Genomic DNA, 25,674 nt, shown 5'->3' on the forward strand with positions numbered 1-25,674 from the left:
GAGAAAAAAAGACAGAATTACGAGATGTAAACTCACAATTGTGAGAAAAAAGTCAGAATTATGAGATAAAATGTCATGTACCTTTTTTTAAATTTTTATTCAGTGGTGGAAACGGGCTTCCGTAGAAAACCTAATAATAACGACATTTAGATATTTCACACACCGAAAAAAGGACGTAACCGCAGACACTTGTGTACAGAGGTTAAAATGAATCAGAAAATACAAATCATTCCATAATCAGAACCAAAATCATTAAAAGAGTCCCAAGCCTACATTTTTCTCTCTTTTACATCTTTAAATCTAAAGAAACACGAGAAGTTTTTTCCTGCTTAAAACATCCTTTCTTTCTGTTTCTCTAAAGTTTCATAGTTAAGACCAGATCTTTGCTAACAAAGCTCAGACTGGACAGCCCATCTCCCCCAAACTCAAACACAAACTAAAGACTAAGACAATCTGTAGAGGCCTATGAGAGACTAGAACTCAAAATCCGCACAAGTATCTCCTTTCCAGTGCGTTCCTCCTTTCCCTTTCGTCGGAGGATTTGGACTTGAAACTCTTAGTATGTCTAACTCTTGAAAGATTATAGCAGTTATCCCATTTGAGTCATTTAAGAATGCCATTCTTGCATAGGCCGGGTCAAAAAGACCACAGCGCTGATTACAAGCTGAAGTCCAGTGTAAAGCTTGGCAGAGTAACATTAATGAATGGTAAGCTTCTTTGGCCATGTGCTTCCTAAAGAAGCGGTCTGATAATATACTTAAGGCAGGACGCAGAGTTGTTTGTGTCAAAGCCAAGGCGGTGTTTGGCCGTCCCGCTCACGTAGAGGGGCTTAACACCAGACGGACTAACAATGTGACATCATTTACATCGCAGGCCGCTCGGGGCTCAGAGAAGACTCCAATAGCAACTAACAAGAGCTTTTAGTGTTCAATTAAAATAGCAAATACTGTCCCTGTCCTGTTTTGGAAGCCGAAGATCTACAATGCATTATATACAAAGACCCGCTGATTTATTCTACAAACATCTATGTGAAGTTAAAATATCTTACTCATTTGTTCTCAACGGGGTTAGTTTTACAATTCAGATTTTGGACGTCAAAATGGCAACCCAACACTCTACCAATATGTTTATCACAGTTTGTTTTGGATATGCAAACGAATTTCAAGGATGTTATACAAAAGTATCATACAAAAACATTGACAAACATTTAAAATGTCAAATTTGGCTTCCCAATGTCTTTTTTAATGATTTTATACTCATAGTTATTAATTGTCAAACTATGTACATAGAGTTTGATCGGATTGAATTTGCCATCTTAAAGGGATGGTTCACTCAAATACTGAAAATTCTGTCATAATTTACTCATCCTGTTATTTATATTTATATTTTGGAAAAATGCCTGTGCATGGACAAAAAAAAAAAAAAAAAAAAAAAAAAAGTCTTCTAGAAATCCACTTTCATGTTTCAAAACAGGTTTGGAATATGGAAGCTTGTTTCTGCCACAAAATAAAAAAAGAAACAAATAAAAAAGATAATTGCAACTTTTTTCCCCCTCTTATTTTTGAGAATTTCTCAAGGATTTTGCAGGATATCAAGTCAGAATTGCAAGATGGTAAACTTGCATTTTGGAAAAAAAGATATAGTGTGAGATATAAACTTTACAGTATAAAAACTGCCAATTCTGAGAAAAAAAAGTCAGAAATGTGAGGTATAAACTCATAATTTAGAGATAAAATCAGGCAATTCTGAGAAGAAAAGTCAGAATTTCAAATTATAAACTCAATTTCTAAATAAAAACGGGCAATTCTGAGAATGAACTGCAAGATATAAACTCATAATTTCTAGATAAAAATGAGCAATTCTGAGAAGAAAAGTCAGAATTTCAAATTATAAACTCTTAATTTCCAGATAAAAATGGGCAATTCTCAGAAGAAAAGTCAGAATTGTGACATATAAACTCAATTTAGAGATAAAAATGGCAATTCTGAGAAGAAAAATCAGGATTGTGAGATATAAACTCATAATTTATAGATTAAAATGGGCAATTCTGAGAAGAAAAGTCAGAATTGCGAGATATAAACTTAATTTTGACACAAAAATGGGCAATTCTGAGGAGAAAAGTCAGAATTACGAGACATAAACTTCATTTCAAGATAAAAATGGGCAATTCTGAGGAAAAAAAGTCAGAACTGCGAGATATAAACTTCATTTCAAGATAAAAATGGACAATTCTGAAAAGAAAAGTGAGGATTGTGAGATATAAACTCACAATTTACAGATAAACAGGCAATTCTGAGAATAAAAGTCAGAATTTGTAAATAAAAACTTGCAATTGCAAGAAAAAAGTCAGAATTGCACATTTTTTATTCCATGGTGCAAACAAGAAAAACAGAATGCGAAATTTTGAAGATTTGAATGGCAGAATGTATATCTTGCAATTCTGATACAACTCAAAGTCTAAATTGTGAGATATACATTTAGAATGCCAATACAAAATGAAAACAGAACAGAATTTTCATTTTTAAACACAATTATATAGTTAATTGCGTTCTAGTTTTTTTTTTTTTTTTCACATTTAGTTTTTCCATTTTTTGGGTCACAAATTACTGCATGAACAAACACACTAGAAAGTACCTTCACTGATGTTCTTTTTAGGCCATGTCTAAAAATGATTGTGGCACATGTAATTCCGGTGTGGAAAAATCACTTACATCCAGATGACTGTCGCCTGTTAATGTTATTAATGAGCAGGGTTAATTAGCACCTACGTATCAGTATAAACATCAGTCAGTTGGACAATTACCAGCTTTGTTGTCAATGAAAGAGTCATGTTGGGACACAATCACCACACCTACTTCTACACACACCGACATACCCAAATCCCAGAAGAATCCACAACATAAAGACGAGACGAGAAACAGAATTAGGCTACATTATAAAATCATTAAAAGATGAATCATTCACCTCACCTTAATGAACAGAGTTTTTATTCTATCCAGAGGGTAAATCAAATGTAAAAAGTGTTAAATATGTTACTGTTTTCTTGCACAATGAGGCCTTTCAGAGAATTTAATGGCTGGATGATACATTTTATTTTTGTGATCAAATCAGTTCACATTCGCTACAGAAAGTAGTTACTGGGAACAATTAGAAAAAAAATGCATTATGCTGCCTTGGCTTTTTTTTTAACTTCTCAATTCTTTTTTACAAAGAAAACTGTGAAAGCAACACAAATAGCTCAGTGTCTTATGCACTAATGTCACCGGCCAGCCGCGAGGAAGTGTCCTGTTGCCATTAATGGGAGACAATAATGAAAAAAAGCACTTAATCAGCGCCCTTGATGAGGTCATTAAAATGTGTCATTTCAAGCCAAGCCGTTAACAATCGCCAATCAACAATCAGCCGGTTAACACGTGATAACAAGACTTGTGGATTCACACCTGTGAAAGAGGACGATACACAAATGAAACAGACACGGATAAGTAAAGGAAAAGACCAAACATTTGTCCGCTGGCCAAAACAAATTAACAAAATTGAGAGGACGTGTAATAGGTTTGCATTAAACGTTGTGCTTTTCAAATACACAAAGAAAGCTGTTTAGCTGTAGAAAAAAATATATATTAGGAAAAAATAAGTTTAAATATTAGAATAACAAATTAAAACTGATAGCCAATAAAAATGTATATAAATAATTATAATTAAATAATTAAAAAATAAAAAATAATTCACTGTGTCTCAATTTTTAATGTTAAGACATAAAATCGTCCAGAAAAGTTCTTGTTTATATGACAAAAAAATGATGGCTTTTTAAAATATATATACGTAAAAATCTACTTTTTAAGCATCAACGGGGGAAGAAAATGAGCAAAAGAAAAAAACGTTAAGCAAAAATGAGGCAAGTCACCACAACACTCGAGTAGGAATTTGTGTACACCTGAAAAGTGTTGTTAATTCTCTTAGAGAGACACACAGAGAGCTACAATTATCCACCCCCTCTCCCTGCTAACGGTCCCAACACAGATAACTAATTAGCTACATTAAAGTCATTTCCATTTTAATGCTTTGTTTGCTGCCATTGTTTAGGAACACAATGGGGAGAATTGCAAATGGGAGAGAACTGGTGAGACTCAGCTAATGAAACTGGCCATACACTGCCCTACCCTCAGGACAAAGACAGAGGGGTCTGACTTATAAATGGGACCATTGATAGTCATTTAATTGACAGATATGACTGTTAATGAACTAGGCCTCTGAAAGCCTAGACATGTTCTCAGAATTAAGTTGGAAAATGTAATAAGCCAACAGACGGTTCTGTCACTCATTTCTGGCCCTCAAATTCACTTCTGGTATCTTTTTCTTTCCTCATCAGCTTTCATTAGCCTTTAAAATGCTATTTTACTATTAATAATGGTTTACATTCATTCATTCAGCAGATACTAACAAGCAAGCAGTTTGTCATGTGAAATCATGTAAAGGTAAACAAGATGTTTAAACTGCAGTTGACACCTGAATGGAACATGATACACTACATATGTCATACATGTTCATGCCTTGTAAATGTGAATCTCAGGAAAGCTGTCAAAGAAATGTCTGGGTCATATTTCAGCAAATATTCTGAAGAAAGAAGAAAACAATACTCAAAATTTTTGCATTGTGACGTTTTTTATGATAATTAAGCACATTTTATGTTTCAAAATGTCATTATTGTACTGAAAAATAAATAATGGATGAATGAATGAACGAACGAATACATACTAACTCTGTACGTTTATACATCATGACATATGTACTTTTTTACTGTCTCCATGCAAACAATTAATTGTATTATAGCAGATTTTTACTGTATTACTGTAATTACTGAGAGCTGAATAAATAAATAAATAAAATATTATCTAAATTATGATCCGTTTACACATCATGGGATTTGTTGTACTTTCTTACTGTCTTTAATTAAACAATTAACAATTAATTCAATCATTGTATTATAGTATTTTTACTGTATTATAATTAGAAGGAATGAATAAATGACTGAATGAATGAAAAAATAAATAAATAAATAAATAAATAAGTAAATAAAATTTCTCTCTGTTTATACATAATGACATTTGTTGTATTTTTTACTGTCTCCAAGCAAACAATTAATTAAATAATTTCATTATAATGATTTTTACTGTATTATTGTAATGGCTGAGAGCTGAACAAATGAACAGACAAATAAATAAAATATTATTTAAATGATGATGTGTTTACACATCATGGCATTTGTTGGGCTTTCTTAATGTCTTTAATTAAACAAATAATTCAATCATTTTATTATAGTATTTTTACTGTATTATAATTAGAATGAATGAATAAATGAATGAATGAACAAATAAATAAAATAAATATAGAAATATGTAAATAAAATTTCTCTATGTTTATACATAATAACATCTGTTGTATTTTTACTGTCTCTAAGCAAACAATTAATTAAATATTTTATAGCAATTTTACTCTGTTATTGTAATGACTGAGAGATGAAAAAATAAATTAATGAATGAATAAATAAATAAATAAAATATTATTTAAATTATAATGTGTTTACACATCATGGAATTTGTTGGACTTCGTTACTGTCTTTAATTAAACAATTAATTCAATCATTTTATTATAGTATTTTTACTGTATTATAATCAGAATGAATTAATGAATTAATTAATTGAAAAATGCATAAAATAAATAAATAAGTAAAAAAAATCTCTATGTTTATGCATAATGACATTTGTTGTATTTTTACTGTCTCTAAGCAAACAATTAATTAAATCAGCTGAATAAATACATTTTTTATTTAAAATATAATGCATTTATACATCATGGCATTTGTTGTTCTTTCTTACTGTCTTTAATTAAAAAATTTATTCAATCATTGTATTACAGTATTTTTCTTACTGTATTACTGTAATGATTGGAATTAAAATAAATAAATAAATAAATAAATGAAAAATTACTTAATTTGTATTTTTTATACATAATAATATTTGTGGTATTGTCTTACTGCCTTACTAATGCACTGTAGTACTTAAAAAGTTCTACTTTTAAATGAAAGTAATGAGAACTTTGGAAGAAAATGTTATGAAATAAATAAATAAATAAATAATCAATTACATATAGGGGTGAAATATGATCTTGTCATTTTGAGATTCATCTATACATATATGAAGAATATTGTTTTGTTTTTATGTAATTTAGACTTCTTATTCAGTACCAATGTAGATGACTTGTTCACTGGTCGGAGAACGATGTTGTTCTGTGAGTTTTTCTCTGGTTGAAGTCATGAGGTTTTCAGTGTGAGGTAAAGTCAGAAATCAGGTATGTGAGGAATGCTGGCGACGGCACTAATCTCTAATCCCCCTCTGAGTGCAGACACCGGAGGACCCCGGGTCACTTACTCTGACTGCCATATATGTGTGTGTGTGATTGTGAAAGAGAGAGAAAGATGAAGGATGAGAAAAAGCGAAGTGAACAGAACTTGCCTTGGTTTACCTGCTTCCTGTATGTCTCACTTCTGCTGACCAATCAGCTTTGAGCTCACCTTTGTTTTGGAAAAGAATGCTAGTTTACTAGACCTACACTCACTTTTCTGAGTTCCCACTGTTCGTCATATATTTTCATTTTTACGTTAACGAATACAAGGCCGTGCAAATAGACGTGTGATGTTCAATGGGACATTGTGCATTATCTAAAATCTCTAAAAGCCTCTTTTCCATGTGCATTTTAGATTAAATTCGGCATTTACTCTGTCTAGGTCTATTGCATCCTTAAAAATGAAGCTGAGGTAACCAGTCTGCGGGGGATTTTAACCGCCAACACACTAACAAGAGTCCTTTAATTTCGTGGTAAGTGTTGTAAGATTTGGCTTTGAGTTTTGACATGGCTTGTGGTCCCCTAAAGACTTTGAGGATTACGAGGGCCACCCAAGAGCAGCGAGGGCCGAGAGATGAGGGGAATACATGAATTAGCGAAAACCACCCTGGAAAAATCTAAGATACGGATGGAGGCAGAAAATATGCCACCTAATGAGAGGTCAAAGGTCAAATGAAACATGCAGCATATGATTGCAAGAGCTTGACTCAATTAGTCTCGCTCTTTTTCAGCCTGTTTTAAGCACAAAACATTACAGTTATTATGCTTTCAAATATAGGCTATAGTATATAAATCAACCAATTTGTGCTAATGCATATCAGTCTCACAATTATATGAGCGAGAGTTTTGCTGCTCAAGGGTGAAATCACATCATTAGTATTAGCTGACAGCTTCTGCCCCCTATTGGTCCCAAAATATATAGTATTTGAAGCTTAAATTTGACTTGTTGCATTAGATTATAAAATAGCACAGGAAATTGGCACAAATTTTAAAATAAGTTTGTTTTGCTCTAAGAAAAGTCTGTAAAAATATGTCCTAATGAACCAAGTTTATATAAAGGAATATCTTTTTTGATTTTTCACACACTGTAAAAAAGGCAACCTAAAATTGTTATCTTAAAAAGCTATTTTCACTTGATTTAAGCCATAAAATGTACATTTTGTTGGTATAAATCAAAGTATTTAGGTTGATGTTGCATAATACTTGAAATAAACAAAAAATAATATTTGAAATTAATAAAAGTTAATTTATTTGTTAAGATTTTTAAGTTGCAAGGTTTAGGTCTTTAGGTTTGGACTACATATGGCATTGTGTAAACTCTGGGAATTTTTTTTCTTTCAGTGTAGGTTTTAAAATATAAAACAACAGAAATACTGTTGAAAATGCAGGCAAATACTAACTGGACACTTTCTAGTTGTTAAATGTTATTAGAACATGTCCATAGTACACGTGAGATTTCTCTGCTAAGACCTACAAATGTTTTTTAGGGAGGAATCCACCTAAGAACGGATCAGTTATTCAATGCTGAAAACAAGTACTAACATTAGCAGAAAAAATATCAACAAAAATGTAAACAAATTCAAAATAATGTATTAATGTATGAGTAAATTCTAACTTCTAATATGACAAAATCGACATGTCTGTCTGCGTATGTTTGCTTACAGGCCGATTCGAGCTCATCATCGGAGTGTCTATGGTTCAGTGGGCTGATGGCCTTTATTCCCACCAATCGAATTACATCCATAAATCCATTCCTGTTATTGAGGATCCACTCCGCAAAATCCAATACAGCCACTTCACTCTCATCTCAGGCCCTCTTTTCCTCTTTGGGTACTGATGAATATAAACAGCTTTGACTGGAGGAGAGCAAGTGTTAGCTGTGGTTTTAGTGCTCAGTGCTCTGAGGGGTTTAAACTGTGAGTTGCACTGGCATAAAGAGGAGGAGACAGATCACTCGTAGAAAAACTACTGAAAAATATTACAGCACTAAATATGGCGGCTGTAAGAAATTCAGTTCATTTTAGAATTAATTGCAATTTTGATCCAGAGGATATATATATATATCCTAATTAGCCTGTTTTGTTTTGTTTTGTTTTAAATGGGGTTAGTAAGATTTTTTTAAAGAAAATAATACTTTTATTTTATTAAATTGATTAAATGTGTAATTAATTTCAAATAAATGCTGTTTTTTTTTTAACTTTCTATTGATCAGAAAAATCCAGGAAAAAAAAAAAAAAAACAGCACACCTGTTTCAATGCTGATACATCATTGATGTTTCAACATTGAAATAATAATAAATAAATACATATATATATATATATATATATATATATGTTAATTAAATTACCATATTAGACTGATTTCTCAGCATTGCAAATATAAAAACATTATTTAAAATAAATAATCAAATATATTTTAAAATTAAAATTAATAAATTAATTTTAAAATATAGAAAACATATAAATTAATTTTAAAATATATATAAAAAATAAAACAGTTATTTTACATCATAATAATATTTCATATTATTTTTGATCAAATAAATGCAGCCTTGGTAAGCACTGACAGTTGGTGACTGAATACAGATATTAAAAATTATAAATTTATAAATATTATAAATTACATTTTAAAATATATTAAAATAGAAAACAGTTATTTTAAATCTTAATAATATTTCACAATATAACTGTTTTTACTGTATTTTTGATCAAATAAATGCAGCCTTGGTGAGCACGAGAGACTTTCAAACACATTTTAAAAATTTTACCAATCCAATCAATGTATAATTGATTTAAATAATTGCATATTAATGAATTAAAAAAAGATTTGTAAGCTTAGAACTAAACTAAATACAAGATGTATCACAATTACAAACATTACAATCTTTGAATCAACGCAAAACATTAAAAAATTTAAAGAAAAAGAAGAAAAAAGAACAAAAATGCTTAAATTGTGAACACACTTTTCTACTAAAGCTATGTGAATGACATAAATAAACTAAAAACATGAAAAACATAAATTAATAAAAAACAAACCACTGGATTGCAGTCACTGGTTAAAATAAAATAAAAAAATTTAAAAAATTAAAAAATAAAATAAAATAAAATGTACAACTTTGTGAAAGCGAACAGCCATTGCTGAGCTTCTTAAATGTTTTTTTTTTTAAACTTCTTTTCGTCTAGTATAACATCTGTTTATAAATTTAGGCATTTTATTAAATTAATAAAAGGAAGCATATTAAGCATTTGTTTACAGAGAGCTTATGACTTACTAGATAAATCTATCTTAACAAATTACAAACGTTAATAGCACACTAAGCAAATGCAAATAAAAAATCACAAACTGACTGGTGCAACCCAACCCAGGTTTGGTTCATCTAATTAAAAAGTGTTAACGGTTAAAATCGTGAACAGAAATGCAATCTAAACTAGCTGTGGAGCAGAGGGGTGGAGCCGGAGTTAATCCGAGGCCCTGGGCCTCTCTCTCTCGCAGATCCTTGGCCTCAAGAGGTGTATTGATCCTTGGGGTGAGATACAGAGAGAGGTTTGGGTCTGACCATCCCCACAAAGCCAGAGGGCCACACACACCTGTGAGCGAGTGTGTGTGTGTCGCAGCGCTAAGCCTAGATTAAGCTAAAGTTACCCGTCTCTCTCCCCTCTTGCCATGTCATTCAAACCCTCGATAGTTCTGCGGCCACACGGCACACACAAAGCCCCTTTTTGGCCGTCCTCAGCAACGCCATCAGCTCTCAAACATCAAACACAGGGGATTATGGGATTGCGAGAAGTCCCGAGGGCGGAAAAAGAGACAAAATGGAGTTTTCCGAGGGAACCCCCTTGGCCCGAGCGTCTTCTCTCAGGAGATTACTCTACAATTTGTTTCCCTTTATTCCGCCATTTTGTCGGACCTTAACTGCGCTAGCGCGGCCGTACTGTAATCCCTATGCTATGACAGATTACACACGGCTTTGTCAACGTGTCTAATAGTCGACTGTGAGGGAATTGCAAGGTCTTAAAGCACTTAACTCCTTAAGAAGGTTCACCCACACCTGATGCATGAGCACAATCCATGTTGTGAGTCATGTTTGCTTTGCGATTCACTACTAATGAATCAGCAGAGAGTCATGGAATTTGATGACTTTTGGGACATTTTCTGTGCTTTTGGGGGAGTTAAGTTAACCTTTTTCAAAAATCTGGAATAATTCATATGGGCCTTGTCATATGCTAATGCTATTCATTTATGGATCATGGAATGAGCTGGTGTCGTTGCATGTTTGTCCTTGAGACAGTCTGACCTGTGTGTTAAAGTGCCTCCTGAGAAGAACATGAGATTTGACATTCACTTAATTGTCCTTGATGTCAAATAAAGAGGAGAGCAATGACAAAGCTGCTGGAAGGATAACCGCTGTTGAACAGCCTTTAAAAAAACTTTGGTAAATAAAATAAAAATATAGAAATGTGAAAACATGCCTGGGGCATATTTTAGCAATAAAAGCAAAAGAAAGAAATATGAATGCCATATTATTTAAATGGTTAAGTATTTATATGATAATATTTGTTTTACTGCCTTTATTACTGATTTAAATTCAATTTTAGTATTTTTTATTGTATTTTTTATTGTTTTATTTTATTGTAGAAATGTAAATTATGAATTATTAATTAACTAACTAAAAAAATAAAATGTCAGAATGTATTCTATGTAAAATAATGTGTCAACATGAAAAATAAAAATAAATAAATAAATACTTTTTTAATGTAAAACATTATTTCTTAATTTTATTACTATTTTTTTACTATTATTTATTATTGTCGTCTTCTTTTATTTATTTATTTATTTATATTATTATTATTATTTTTTTTTTTTTTAATGTTGCCTGTACGCCATTAGAATCACCAAAACTAAAAAATAAAATGTATTACAATAATGAGAATTTGGGGCTTAACTGTCATTAAAATAATGTGGCAACACACACACACACACACAGATAAATAAATAAATAAAAATAAATAAATAAATAGTAAGTATCATTTTATGTAAAATTACATATTTATTTCCTGAATTTCTAGAAGACTGCAAATACGATATTGATTTTATACAAAAAAAATAAACAAATTGTTACATTTTTAGTCAATTTTCTCAAAATTGTCTGTTTTTTTTTTTTGCTTAAAAAAAAAAAAAAAGAAAATAATGTCTCGGAGCAACTCGGTGATGTTTCGTTACTGAATGAATCATTTTTTAACAAATCAAATGAGTCAATGATTCAATGAAAGAATCAGGCTTTTAAACAAATGAGTTGAATGAACAGCTGAATGATTCATTAACTTACAACAAAATTACAGTTTTTTTAAATTATTATTTAAATGCTACATTTGTGAACAGAGGTATATCAATGTTTGCAAACCTTTTAAGAGTAGTGTATGTTGTACAGAAAAAAAAAAAATTAGAAAATACGAAAGCATTTCAGCTGTGTGAGACAAATCCTAAATCTTTTTCGTTTTTAGAGTGTAAATAAAACACTTTTGAACTAAACTTATGAAACTAATAAAACTTATAAAATTAAGTCCCGGTTTCACAGACAAGTCAACTGGGACAAGTCAACTCAGTTTCAACTGAAAGAAACTTGCACTGATTGATCTTGAAATAGGTCAGTGCCCTTCTTTCATCTCAGTGCACACCAGTAATGTCTTTTATAAGGCATGTTTATAAAAATTACTTTAATGTCCTAATTGAACTATGGCTTAATCTAAGCCCTGTCTGTGAAAACAGCCCTTTATTTCTTATTTTTGTCTTTTGATTTTGGGGTGAAATGTGACCAGTATGCCATTACTGTAAAGTAATATTTAGGTCCAAACAGTAAAAAATACATTATTGTCATCAAATGTTTACATAAAACCAACATTAACTGTAATAAATCATATCCGTTAAAAGTTCTATCTTATCAGAGTCTACTATAACAAAAGAGCGCATGTTATCATTTAGCGACTCTCATCCAATGGTGGGATGACCTTAGTTTGAATAAAGTCAGAGCGGATTAAGAGGAGGATGTGGGGTGGGGGTGTCTCCATGGCAACAGCAGGTCCAGTCTGGGAGGAAGGTTCAAAGAGTAACAGATGCTGTCTTTGTGGGACATGCGTGGAGGGTGGAGACCTTCTCCACTTTAGGGGCCAATGATCATATGTCTGCTCGAAGAAAGTGTAACGTAACGTTTCCTCAGAGAGTAAGAGAAAACAGTCGTTTTAAGAGTTCAAATTTTGATAAATACTCATAAACTAACCATTGTATTCATTCAGGTTTCCTAATTACAAAATATTCTTACCCTCACATCACTGAAACATAAGTCATTGTGACCACAAGAGTGCTTAGGCCAAATACCATGTTTGATCAAATCAGAGCTAGCGGACAAATATAGGTTTGCTCTTGGCTAATAGGGAGTCCAATGGTAATATATGTATTATAAACACACACACAGACACATTATATGATGCAGGAAACAACCTATATACATAATATATGCTCTCAGGGTGATGCAGTTATATGCCCCTAAAATTAAAGATTTGAGGGCAAAAATGCCCCATATGGGTCTTATATTTATATCACATGAGGAAGCTGTTTTTTCCAGAATTTCTGTTCATATGATATTGATTTTATACAATAATTCTAAAAAATTGTTACATTTTTAGACACAATTTTCTCATTATTGTCTATTTTGCTCAATTTCGCAAAAGAAAATAACATCTCTGAGCAACTCAGTGGCATTTTATTACTGAATTAATAGGTTTTTATCAAATCAAATGAGCCAGTGATTCAATGAATGAATCAGGTATTTGAACAAAGCTTTTAAACTCATTCACTGACAATAACTTACAACAAAATTACAACAATTTTTTAATTATTTAAATGCTACATTGGTAAACAGAGGTATATCTTAGTGTTTTTTTAACAGTAGTGTATAGAGAGTTTTTACAGCTCGTCATCAATCGAACATATTGGCTGCACTGAGCGTAAACTATGCCACTGAACTGAGCAAAACTCGCATATTTAGCTGATTACTGCTGCTGAAAATGGTCAGTTATTGTCATGTTTTGGGCTGTATTATTGGTCGGACCGGGAGAAACATTTGGAGTAGTGTTTGTGGTTGGCCAAACTGAACAAGGATTTCCAGGGCAAAAATCTTGACAACATGTTTATTCTTACCATTTCCAGTCAGGTAAGTGAAACATTAGGCTAATATCTTAATTAATACTGCTGCTGCGTATCTTTACCACCTATTAATTTTTGTTTGTCAAAACTTTGTGCTCTTTCCTACTTACCAAGTCCTTCTCTATATGATTTAGCAGCTTTCACGTGTTTTTTCAGTTGTTTAGACACCATAAATTAACAGAACAAGGTATTTAGTAGTACGTTAACCGTGAAATCCATGTTTACATCCAAGTATCGCCAATATGGCCGTGCATCCGGGTAACTGACCAAACCGTGACGTAAGTGCAAACTCTCTATATAATACAGAAAAAGAAATTATTCTCACCTAATAGATGTTTTATATGGAATAATAAACATATCTTATATAAATCTAAATCACTATTTTTTGAAAATTGGTTTTCTAATGATATAGTTTTGGTGAGCCAACTTTTCAACCAAGAAGGTCTTCTGTTAACTTATTCTGAATTTTTGTCTAAATTTACAATCCCAATCACTCCTAAAGAATATGCTGTAGTTATGGATGCCGTCCCCTCTGGGCTAAAAATGCTTTGTAAAAATACATGTCCCCTATCTTCTCTGCAGTCTTTAGATCCTGTTGACACTGCTGTTGGTTGAGTTTGTTTTTCTTCTTCCTCTGTTAAGCCCAATAATCGGCAGGTTCGGGCCTTATTTCAAAGGGATGTTGTCTCTAGACCTCCTATTATAACTTTCTGGAATAGCTGTGTTGATGGTTTGATATGGCATAAAATCTGGAAACTACCTCATAAATATTTAGTCACAAATAAAGTAAAAGAAATTTCTTTCAAACTCATTCATAAATACTATCCCTGTAACTATTTCCTTGCAAATAGATTTAACTGTGATATTGATACTCTATGTACATTTTGTGGTCTACACACAGAAACGTTTTTTCATTTATTTTGGTGTTGTCCTCACTCAGTCAATTTTTGGTCAGATTTCTGCTCATTTGTTAGAGATCATATCATGCCCAGCTTTCAGCTTTGTTTTGAAAATGTTCCGTTTGTTTTTTTCACTTACGACATGTCATTCCAGAAGGAATATTATTTGATTAATCTGTTGCTTTTGCTGGCAAAGTTCAGTATACATAAATGCAAGTATGGCAAGTATAAACCATTGTTTCTCATTCTGAAATCAGAAGTTAAGCAATACATAAAATCTATTTACAATCTGACAAACAAGAAAGCTGTTAAATGTGTTAATGTATGTAAACATTTTCATGTTTTTATGTAATTTTCTTTCTTATTTTATTTTATTACTATTATTTATTTGTTTATTTTTTATTTTATTTTTTTCCTAATTCATTGTAATTTTGTATTTCCTTTTCTTTGTGTTCACCTCCTGGCTAAAAAAAAAAAAAAAAAAAAAAAAAAAAATACACTACCGTTCAAAAGTTTGGGGTCAGTAAGACTTGTAATAGTCTTTAAAGAAGTCTCTTATGCTCATCAAGGCTGCATTTATTTGATTAAAAATATAAAAAAAAACAGTAATATTGCAAAATGTTTTTACAATATAAAATAATGTTTTTTATTTTAACATACTTTAAAATAGAATTTATTCCTGTGATGAAAAGCTGAATTTTTATCAGCTGTTATGCTATAAGTGTCACATGATCCTTCAGAAATCATTCTAATATGCGGATTTATTATTAGAATGATCAATGTTGGATAATATCAACAGTTGTGCTGCCAAATATTTTTTTGGAACCTGTGATTTTTTTTTTTTTTCAGGATTCTTTTATGAATAACAAGTTTAAAAAGTACAGTGTTTATTCAAAATATAAATATTTTATAACAATGTAAATTATTTATTATTAACTTTTAATAAACTTTTAATTATTAACTTAATACATCCTTGGTGAATAAAAGTATTAATTTCTTAAAAAAAAAAAAAAAATGGTAGTGTATATGAACGCATTTTAGTTCTGTGAGGCACTGGAGACAAATCTATAATCTCTAAATCAGACCTCTATTAATAGTGACACCTAGCGGTGAACATGCGCTATGACATTAGTTGACAGATAGTTGTTATGTCATCAAACGACAGTTTTGATGCAGCATTAACCGAAATAACACAAACAGGATTGGGTTGTTTCTAGATATATTTTGTAGGAGTCTAGAGAGAGTTGTCCATACCTTAGTACAAACAGTTGGAGTAAATTTCTTCATGATGGCGTGAGAAGACGGCGTTGGCACAACAGGCCACGAAAAATCTTCCTCAGAGGTCTGTTAATAACAATATTATTCCTTATTATGTTAATTTACTAACCGCTAATCATCAACTGTTTCAGCAGATGATTTTATCATAAGCAGACGTCTTTAAAATTCACGATGGACTCTGTTTACTTCAAAACTTACCGTCCGTTCATAAAGTTTATGAAATCTAAAAGACTGGTGAATGTTTCACACATGGGAACATATCTGATAATAGCAGTAAAAGCTTTGCTAAGAGTTGTTGGATCTGTGAAACGCAAACAGGTGGAGACACAAACGTTTATAAATTATAAACGCGCCTATTTTGAAATTTGATAACAGTGACACCTGCTGGTGAACCTGTGTTAATGGACTAAAAAATGCTCTTGTCAAGCGCAGACATGTTGTTAAAGAAGTTCACTTCTAGAACAAAAATTTACAGATAATTTACTCACCCATTGTCATCCATGAAATGTGTTTCTTGAGGAAAAAAAATCAGAAATGATCTCCACATAGTGGAGTTCAATGGTGCCCCCAAGTTTGAACTTCTCAAATGCCGTTTAAATGCAGCTCCAGGCTCTAAACGATCCCAGTCAAGGAATAAGGGTCTTATCTAGCTAAATGATCAGTCACTTTCAAAACAAACTGACAATTTATATTCTTCTTAACCTTTTTTTTCCAGGTCAATACAGTTAGGGTATGTCAAAAAACTCCCATCTCATTTTCTTACATCGCTGCAGAAGTTACCGACGCAGTGTTTACAAAGTGAACATGCAAAGAATATCAACTGCCCTTTACAAAAAAAGGTAAAACAGCAATGTAGGATGATTTTGACGTTGAAGAAGAAAACGAGACGGGAGTTTTTCAACCTACCCTAACTGTATTGACCCGGATTACACAGACTACGCATGCGCATCACAGAGCATTTGAGGTTAAAAAGTATATAAATTGTCAATTTGTTGAGAAAATTACAGATCGTTTTGGTAGACAAGACCCTTATTCCTCGACTGGGATTGTTTAGAGACATTTGAAGCTGCATTGAAACTGAAAGTTCAAACTTGGGGGCACCATTGAAGTCCACTATATGGAGAAAAATTCTGGAATGTTTTCCTCTTTTCTCAAGAAACATAATTTCTTTACGACTGAACAAAGAAAGACACAAACACCTTGGATGACAAGGGGGTGAGTATATTATCTGTAAATTATTGTTCTGGAGTGAACTTTTTTAATTATAATTTGTTTATTTGCACAATTACGTAACAATTTAAGTTAAACATACCTAGAGTAAATGAAGACCGAGGGTTAGTTTACTTGAGAATGAACTAATTGTAGTTAGGCCTAACTGACTTATGTTTATAGTTTGTTTTTTGTCATCAAAATTATGTCACGAAAACTTAATCAAAAATGATTAAGCCTACCAATTACAGCAGTATTCCCAAACGTGTTTTGTCTGAAATTGTTGATTAACAGAACAAAGAAGAAACACCTAATGAATTTCTAAATTATTTCAAATCAATTTGAAACCAAACCAAAGCAGTGAAATTGACATTTTAATGTTCTAATTGTTTGCACATATTATTGTATTTTACTTTATTTTGATGTTGTGGAAAGAAAATAACTCAATATGATTTCCATTATTATAGAGAGGAGAGATCCTCGTGTTTTTCTGGAGTTTCTTAAGGATCAATGGCGTCATCTAGCGGAGATCGAGAGAAGCGCATGCCTCTTGCTGCCACCTGCCACAGGAAGATTGAACTTGCGATTCGGATGCGCTTGGAAGGCGTGGTTTTATCTCACTGACACGCGCCTAACATTCTTTCATTGATAATCCGTCGAGCGCACCAGCTAGTGCATGAGCAGCGCGTCAATAGCGCACTAATCAAACGGAAAATGATATGAGACGGACGCGCACGCACCAGGTAGGATGTTTATGCCCGTGCATTCTTATCTGCAGCTCCTACAGGGATACATTACAGTGGGGAATTTGCCAACAAGGTCAAGTTATGGGATTTCTATAGAAGTCAAAGACAAGGATTTATATATGAATGGGTGGGCTAAGCATTTTTGGAGAAATAAAGTAAATATTCTCAAAATATGTTCTAATGCAAAGCTTTTTTCCTCCAATTTTTTTCTATGGTTTTCAAAGATAATAACAGTAAGTATAACTGGCAAATGCTCAGATGTAAGATATTTAAACCAATTAATCTGGGTTTAATTAATTTATCATAATAATGCATGGTGCCATTTAGACTTTGTCTGGCTTTTTGTCCTAATGTGTGTGTGTGAATCAGGTTTGCCTATATTGTGAGGGACCAATGCAGCCACAAAGAGAGAAAAAAATGAAATCAGCTACGCTGTGGCCAGTGATACTAAATAATGTTTTAAATTGTACAATAAAATGTAGAATGCAAAATGTTTAGAGGTAACAGATTGAATATCATTTAAAGTATGGAATTGAATATCATTAGTTTGAGTGTGTGTGCGTATGTGTGTGTGCGTGTTTGTGTGTGCACTCGTAACCCAATTTAAAGATGAGTTTGCTAGTGTTTGCAAATGAAACGTGAGTATCTCTTTGCAAATTACCGCATGCATTGCAATCTGTCGTCGTATTTACAGCCCCAATCAATATGCATGACTTCATCCTGTTAAAATGGATTATTTTGGGGTCATTTGTACAGTCTTTTGTTAAGCAGCTCCATGCAGAGATAATTATAAAGATGCATTTCACTGCCTGAAGTCTGGATGTATGTATGTAATATTTGCTGGATATAGAAATTAAGATTTAATATGAGACAGTGACGGTAGAACTTATACAATATTTGATAGTGTGTTCCCCACCCCCATCCTCCTGCAGATGTGAGCGTCCTCTTAAGGATCCACCTCTGAACGGCTCTCATCAATGACAGGTCACGATTTGAGACTTGGCGTAATTGACTTTCATGCTTTTGTCAGGCAATTAGAGTGAATGTTTCCGCAGTGGGCAGTGAATCGCACTGGCTCAGGGTTTTGTTTTTTATTTATTTATTTTGTGTGAGTGTCTGTGTGTAATATGGCGCACAACGAAAAGGAAAGAAATGTAAAATAGCATACCCACCATACCATAACTATACAAAGTACATCAAAAGCACTTTCTGCAGCAGACAGAGCTGCTTTGTTCATATGCATATTAGTATAGGCATGGTAAAATATTAGTATATGCATAGTAAAACATAATAATCACTGAATAATGCATATACACGGTAAAGATTAATTTTTCTTAGCTTCAATAAAACAGATTACCGGAGTACGTTTTACAAGAAAATATTATTTCAGTTTTCACACTGAAAAAAACTGATGATGAAACAAGACTCACAAAAAAACTGCGTCAGAAATGGCAAGTAACGTTAGTAGACCATTTCGTCAGATGTAAACATACTGGTCCTGATACACTTCCTGGTTCTTTTTTTTAACTTTACACAAACATCACAAAAAATACAACCAACATAACATTTGACTGGATGAAAATGTTACATTAGCACCTTTAAGATGTATTTGTATATATGAAATAAAAAAAAAATAAAAAACAAAAAAACAGGAAGTGCTTCTGGACCAGTGTTGTTTACATCTAGCGAAATGGTCTATAAAACGAGAAATTTTGAAGTAGAAAGATAGAAATATTATTTTCTGTCAAACATACTCCAGCTTCAACTTCTTGGTAATTATGTGTGAAACTTACTATGAATTTCTAAGTGAAAATTGATTTGAAAGTAAATCATACACCATTGATTGACTGATTGATTGTATCAGGGTCTGGGTGTCCAATGGTCAATATTAATGGAATTTGCCAATATGTACATAAAACTAAGGTGTCGATTGATTTGCAACTGTTATGCAGACTAAATATTACTTTAGTTAATCAACCAAGTGGATATACTTACTGGCTGATACTGATAATCTCAAAATGGCTAAATACCAGCTGACTAATCCATCTGTCTAATATTGGTATATAAACAAAGCATTCTTAGTGATTTATGATGATGGTTATTGTAATAAAAAGTAGCTGTTGTTTTATAGTGCTTGATGATACTTCTGCATGCTCTGAATACTAAAAAAACCCTAAAAAGACCCTAAATGCATTTATATTGTATGCTTTTGAATAGAGTCTAGCATTGCTCCATGTTGCTGAGGCTGATCTTTACCGTGAATCAGCTGTGGTTTAGGTTTGACTGTCAGATTTCCATTTTTGAGGCTCCTCGGGGCTATTTGAGTTGCTAAGGTCAAAGACAGAATAATTGCTCAACAGCTCCTTAGAATAGAGAATGATACAGAATATGGTGGGATGAATTCAAATACTGACTTCGTGCCATTAGATATACTAGTAAAATGATCATAAAATATATTGTTAAGTATCACAGTATATTGCTTTGATAGTGTAATTGCTTTATTGCTTGATTAATATAAACTTTACCATCTGATAGTAGCCTAAATGTCTTAGTATACTCATAAAATGTGGTGTTGTGATCAGTTATGCTGACTGTGGTGTATTTCTGTTGTGTTTGAAGTAATTATGCCAACAGTCTACTTTTAAAACCTACAATTCATTTGCTAATGAATAGGAGTGTTGAGCATCATCAATTCATCAATATTATGAATATTCCCAGTCTATTGATTGTTAAATTAATCCGGCAGAGACTATATACTAAATCTGCTCTCCTGAATATTTAATATTCACTGTGTATAGTCAAACCAAAACTTATTCAGACGCAAGATATTTGATATTTTTTAGTGGGTGCAGGTCACTATAGTTCATTTATATAACTGAGGATAGCAAAAACAAAGTAAACTTTACATATTATACCCAGAAATGCTTCATACAGTGGACTACCAGTAAAACTGATAAACATTTGGGAGCAAAAGTATTCAGACACTTTGACCTGACCATGTTTTGCTTAAGTGTTTTTCTTTAATTGCTAATGTGACCTTTTTTCACACAGACTAAACAAAATTAAGCATTGCTTGGTAATTGGTCAACAAAGTATTGATAGTTGTGTAAATATTGTCATATAGTTGTCTGAATTTTTGGTTTGTAATCCATTACATACCTTACTATCAGAGTTATCTGACATTAATAAAGATGAATTTGTTCTGACACAGTTCTTATCATATTTTATTTCCATTTTCTAAACTATAGTGAATAAACTGTGATAATGTGAAAAATGTTGAAGGTGTCCGAATAAAATTTGGTTTGACTGTATGTCTGTTTTAAATTAGAATGCATTTTTACCATTAATTAAATTGCAAAAAAGATAATTAAATCCAAATAAATAATTAAAATGTAAGTATATTATTTAAAAAAAGTATATATTTTATAATTTTGTGTTTTTGTGCCATGTTGTCTATATACTGTGTTGGTGGTTTTTCACATGTGCATGTGACAGACACAAAATTAAGCATTTTTTAAGCATAGAGTAATTGATGTCACTAAAACTGTTTTTCTATTGACGTAATGCTTGGCTGAACAAGTAAAGGATGACACTGCTACGAGTACTGGCTTATGATGGATTAGTTGTACTTTTTGTTTCATTTTAGTGGAACTTCCTATTGAGCTGTTACATGCAGTTATAAATAACCTCAAACGTTCACTCTGAATCACTAGAACACTTTCCTATTTTTCTTTCTTATTACATTTTGTTTCGGTTTCTTGTGCTCCCTTATAACAGTGTATATAAATGTCAGATCCTAACCCAGTTATGATGATGATCATAAGAAGACAGAAGTAGGTGTATCTTGTGTATCTAAACCTATTTTTATCTCTTTGCTCTAGGGAAGCCTTGGAGGGGACAATATCAGGCTTTCAGTGGGGAAACAAACAAAGTTTGGAATATTTTGACTTGCATAAAAGGGATTCAACATGGAAAATGTACCAAACCCCAAAAGGACTGTCACTGTCCAGATGATGCCGCAGCTCGCCAGTATAGACGTGCTGGGAAATAAGGAGTTAAATGCTAACTGGGACATTGAGCCAAAGTTAACCTTAAATCAGGATTGCTCCTCTGGCCAAAAAACGAAACCAGATCAGGATAATATGCACCTCAAGTCCTCCATCAAAGATTCCCACACCACTCTTCTTGAAGGGACTGTCCTTGAAGGCAAAAACATGTCATCCCATGACAGCGAAGATCACAGGCAACCTCAAAATAGTCACACAAACATGAAAACGTCAGGTCAGTGTGCCAGGAACGCAGAAGGTAGAAAAACCGAACGTGACACGAATTTGAATTTGAAAACCGTCCTTTCAACATCCAACATCCCATCACCTACAGCCACATGTAACAAGGAGAAAAATGGCAGTAGCACAGCAAAGACACTTGGAAATGAACAACATGAGCCCAAAGCATCAGTAGCTGAAGAAACTAGTGCAATCAAAGAGACACTTCACAATCAAATGCCAAGCCAGGCTCAGGCCTCCCTTCAGAAGGATTCATCTCCCAGCACCAACAACACAATCAAAGACACCTCACTTTTATCCCAATCAAAAGATGCAGGATGCACCACCAGCATAACCGTCAGCAGTACCACCACCAATCACTCTCGAGTTGCAACAACCGAAACCTCTCAACCAGCACCAGGGACAAGTATTAACACCACGCAACCACACGAGATCCATCATGCACCCACTAAAGAGGACAAATGTAGTAATGAATGCATGAAGAAGGATTTCAAACCATCAGTAACCTCTCAAGAAGCTTCTTCTGGATGCCAATTGGAGTCTTCGACTAGCAATGCAAGTCACTCTATCCACACGGACGTGATTGATGAAGAAGTCCAAACACAAGGAGCTTCTACTGACGAGCAGAAGCCGGTCCACTGCAAACTCTATCGTGAGGCTTCTACCATGACTTCAGCCGTTGAGTTACCTGGCACGCAACGACATGACGCCGAGGTGCAGGCAGTGGCTACGGTCTGCTGTCAATCTACAGGCACTAGCCCTAGTCTTCTATCTCTACAATCTCTACAACCCCATCAGAGATCAGTTGGATTGCTGCCTGAGGAGAATGAGAGTATATCAGTGGTCGTTGAGGTGAAGACCACCTCGGAGATTTATTGCAACACACCATCTGTTGTTTCATCCAGTACGAAGCCTTCACAGCCGGGGACAGTGATGGTGCACGTAGACGCTGACCTTCAGGAAGAGTCCAAGCTTGGGGCCAAACCTAAAGAGCCTCTACAAAATGGCCAAAAAGGATTTTCACCACTTCAACCGGTTTATCAAATCAATATCGAGACTTGCGGCCAAACCAAACAATTGGACGAGACCACCTATCAGCTTCAAAGTCAAGGTTCACCTGCATCTGTTGCACCTCAAAATGTGGCCTGTGTGCAGGAACCCAAAGCAGCATCTAATCAGGCCTGCAAGGATCTGCCAGAAAAACCATCCAAGCCTCCTGCATCTAAATCCGTGCTGCCTAAGAAAGCAGGATCTGCAAAACCTCCAACGGACATCACAACGGCTACTCCTCCAACTTCCAGCTCCACACCGCAGAGCAAAAAGACAGATCGGAAACAGCAGGGAGCGTCCAAGCTGGAGCCTGAGAAAGACGACCAAGAAGCCAAGCAATCGAAGAAGAGCGTGCACGACGTCGTGTGGGACGAGCAGGGTATGACGTGGGAGGTATATGGAGCGTCAGTAGATCCAGAGTCGCTGGGTTTTGCCATTCAAAGTCACCTGCAGTGCAAAATCAAGGAGCATGAGAAGAAGATCATCGCCCAGACGGCTTTCCGAAAATCCTTGTCTTCGCCGCCAGACAAGAAGAACAAGAGAAGGCAGGTTAACATTAACCTCAGGTCCATGTTTCAAAACGTTCGCCGACCCAATTGTTGCGCACGGCCCTCAGTGCTAGAATGAAAGATGATGCGATCTTCCATGAGACTGTGCAAAGCATGTTGGGAGATTTCTCTCGTTTGTATTTTGAGGAGTTTGTTAAATATAGAAACTAATGGTGATTTGAGTGTTACGTGGAGAACAGTAATCTTAAAGAAAATATTTTTAGAAAAAGATGAAATTATTTATGGTGATAGTAAAGCTATAATGATGTTTAGAGTGCAATGGCAATAATTATAATAATTAATATAATAACGGTAATGATAATATGTAGTATCTGCATGTGTATTAGTTCAGAATGGCAGTCTTCTAACTACCCAAGATTATGCACTGTACTGATGAGCAGATGTATGCATATAACCTTTTTAACTGACTTTGTTTAGTTGAATATGTTTTTAAACTTTTCAAGTAGTAGATATTTGTTTTGCATAATTTAATTTGTACTGTTGATTTATTGTGAATATTTCAACTTTTTTATTTAATTTAGAAACAAATAGACAATGCTTGTTGCCATTCTTGGTGTAAACTGAGCCCGTTTCTGTTCAAGAACAGTGATGTTACTATGATTTTATATTAAAATGAGAACAAAAGCAGTTACTGTGTTTACAGCAATCAATGCAGTTTGCGGATGTTGGTTAGCATCATAATTAGCATACTGTATATTACATCGCTGACAGCGTTACTAATATAACTCACATTAATGTGAAAATAATGATGCTATGAGACACTTAAAGATACATCAGGGATTATTCGGGAGGGTTAAACATCTGTTAGGCCTACATGAGTTCGATCTCATGTGTATGTCATTTGCAAATGTTGTATAATGAAAGCAGATCTACATCATTCAAATTTAAATCATTTGTGACTCTGCACCACAAAAGCAGTCATAAGTAGCACGGGTATATTTGTAGCAATAGCCAGCAATACATTGTATGGGTCAAAATGATCGACTGTTCTTTTACGCCAAAAATCATTCAATCAATTCTACAGATTAAAGATGTTTTATACATTTTCTACCATAAATATATCAAAACTTAATTGCATTTCTAAAAACTTAATTTAGACAACTTTAAAGGCGATTTTCTTAATATTTAGATTTTTTGTACCCTCAGATTCCAAATATTCAAATTTTCAAATATTATTCTATCCTAACAAACCATACATCAATGGAAAGCTTATTTATTCATCTTTCAGGTGATATATAAACCTCAATGTCAAAAAATTAACCCTTGTGACTGGTTCTGTGGTCAAGGGGCACATTTAAGAACAGTTGATCATTTTGACCCATACAATGTATTGCTGGCTATTGCTACAAATATACCCGTTTCTCTTGGCTATGCATAGCTGTAAACCCTATAACACAAATAGATTTAAATATAAGGAAATGCACAAACCTTATATATTATTCATACCATCATTAAGACTGCTAATAAATTCCCTCTGGATCTTAGATTTGAACTCGCTGTCACCCTGCTGGAGTTCTGGGTGGTTATTAGTGCATTGGTGTATATGGTTGCTAGGTGTTTATTGATGGTTGCTTACTGGGCCAAATCAAAACAGACGACAACAGGCCTTTGTGGTCTTCTGGTTTCCAGATATGACTTGGGTCTTTCTTTCAATGCTGGTACATGGTATTGTTGCTACCTGATCTCATGACGAATACGTAGCTGACGTAGCATCTATGGAGCAACAGATTTTGTGTGAAAATAAATCATACAAGTTGTTTCTTTTGTTTAAAAATGTCATAAATGTACGACGCGGTAAGGGACGCCTTTTAAAAAAGTTCTTCAAAACAATTACTTTAGCAAAGGTTGTACTATATTCTGCTTATTTTGTTGAAAAACAAAAAGGTTTCGTTCAATACTGTCATTAAAATATGCTAATATAAAACATATTTTAAAATACAGAAACAAAATCATTTTAAAATGTAGATATTTTGGAAGCACTTAAGGAGATCCCATAGTAATTTAATATAGATTTACAGTAGTAACAACAAATAC

General features: G+C 33.4%; 2 protein-coding genes across 3 annotated transcripts in view; one reads left to right on the top strand and one right to left on the bottom strand.

Moving 5' to 3' along the window:
• otx2a (orthodenticle homeobox 2a) overlaps window positions 1–16,109 on the bottom strand; it is a 43,477-nt gene extending 27,368 nt beyond the window's left edge. Inside the window, exons 1-2 of one of the 2 annotated variants that reach the window (XM_051114366.1) lie at window positions 15,979–16,109; window positions 15,757–15,846 (exon numbers count right to left, since the gene is read on the bottom strand). The gene's annotated coding sequence lies outside the window, so the exon portion shown is untranslated. Of the gene's footprint in view, window positions 1–8,064; window positions 8,190–15,756; window positions 15,847–15,978 lie in introns of those variants that run through there. The other variant, XM_051114381.1, reaches the window with a different exon arrangement.
• On the top strand, window positions 15,650–25,430 carry gprin3b (GPRIN family member 3b). Its single transcript, XM_051114275.1, has 3 exons — window positions 15,650–15,844; window positions 17,457–17,732; window positions 21,617–25,430. The coding sequence occupies exon 3, from the start codon at window positions 21,704–21,706 to the stop codon at window positions 23,696–23,698; it is 1,995 nt and encodes a 664-aa protein (XP_050970232.1). The 5' UTR covers window positions 15,650–15,844; window positions 17,457–17,732; window positions 21,617–21,703; the 3' UTR covers window positions 23,699–25,430.
• Window positions 25,431–25,674: the final 244 nt, after the last annotated feature.

This window comes from Labeo rohita, chromosome 1, assembly GCF_022985175.1.
Source record: "Labeo rohita strain BAU-BD-2019 chromosome 1, IGBB_LRoh.1.0, whole genome shotgun sequence".
Lineage (NCBI taxonomy): Eukaryota > Metazoa > Chordata > Actinopteri > Cypriniformes > Cyprinidae > Labeo > Labeo rohita.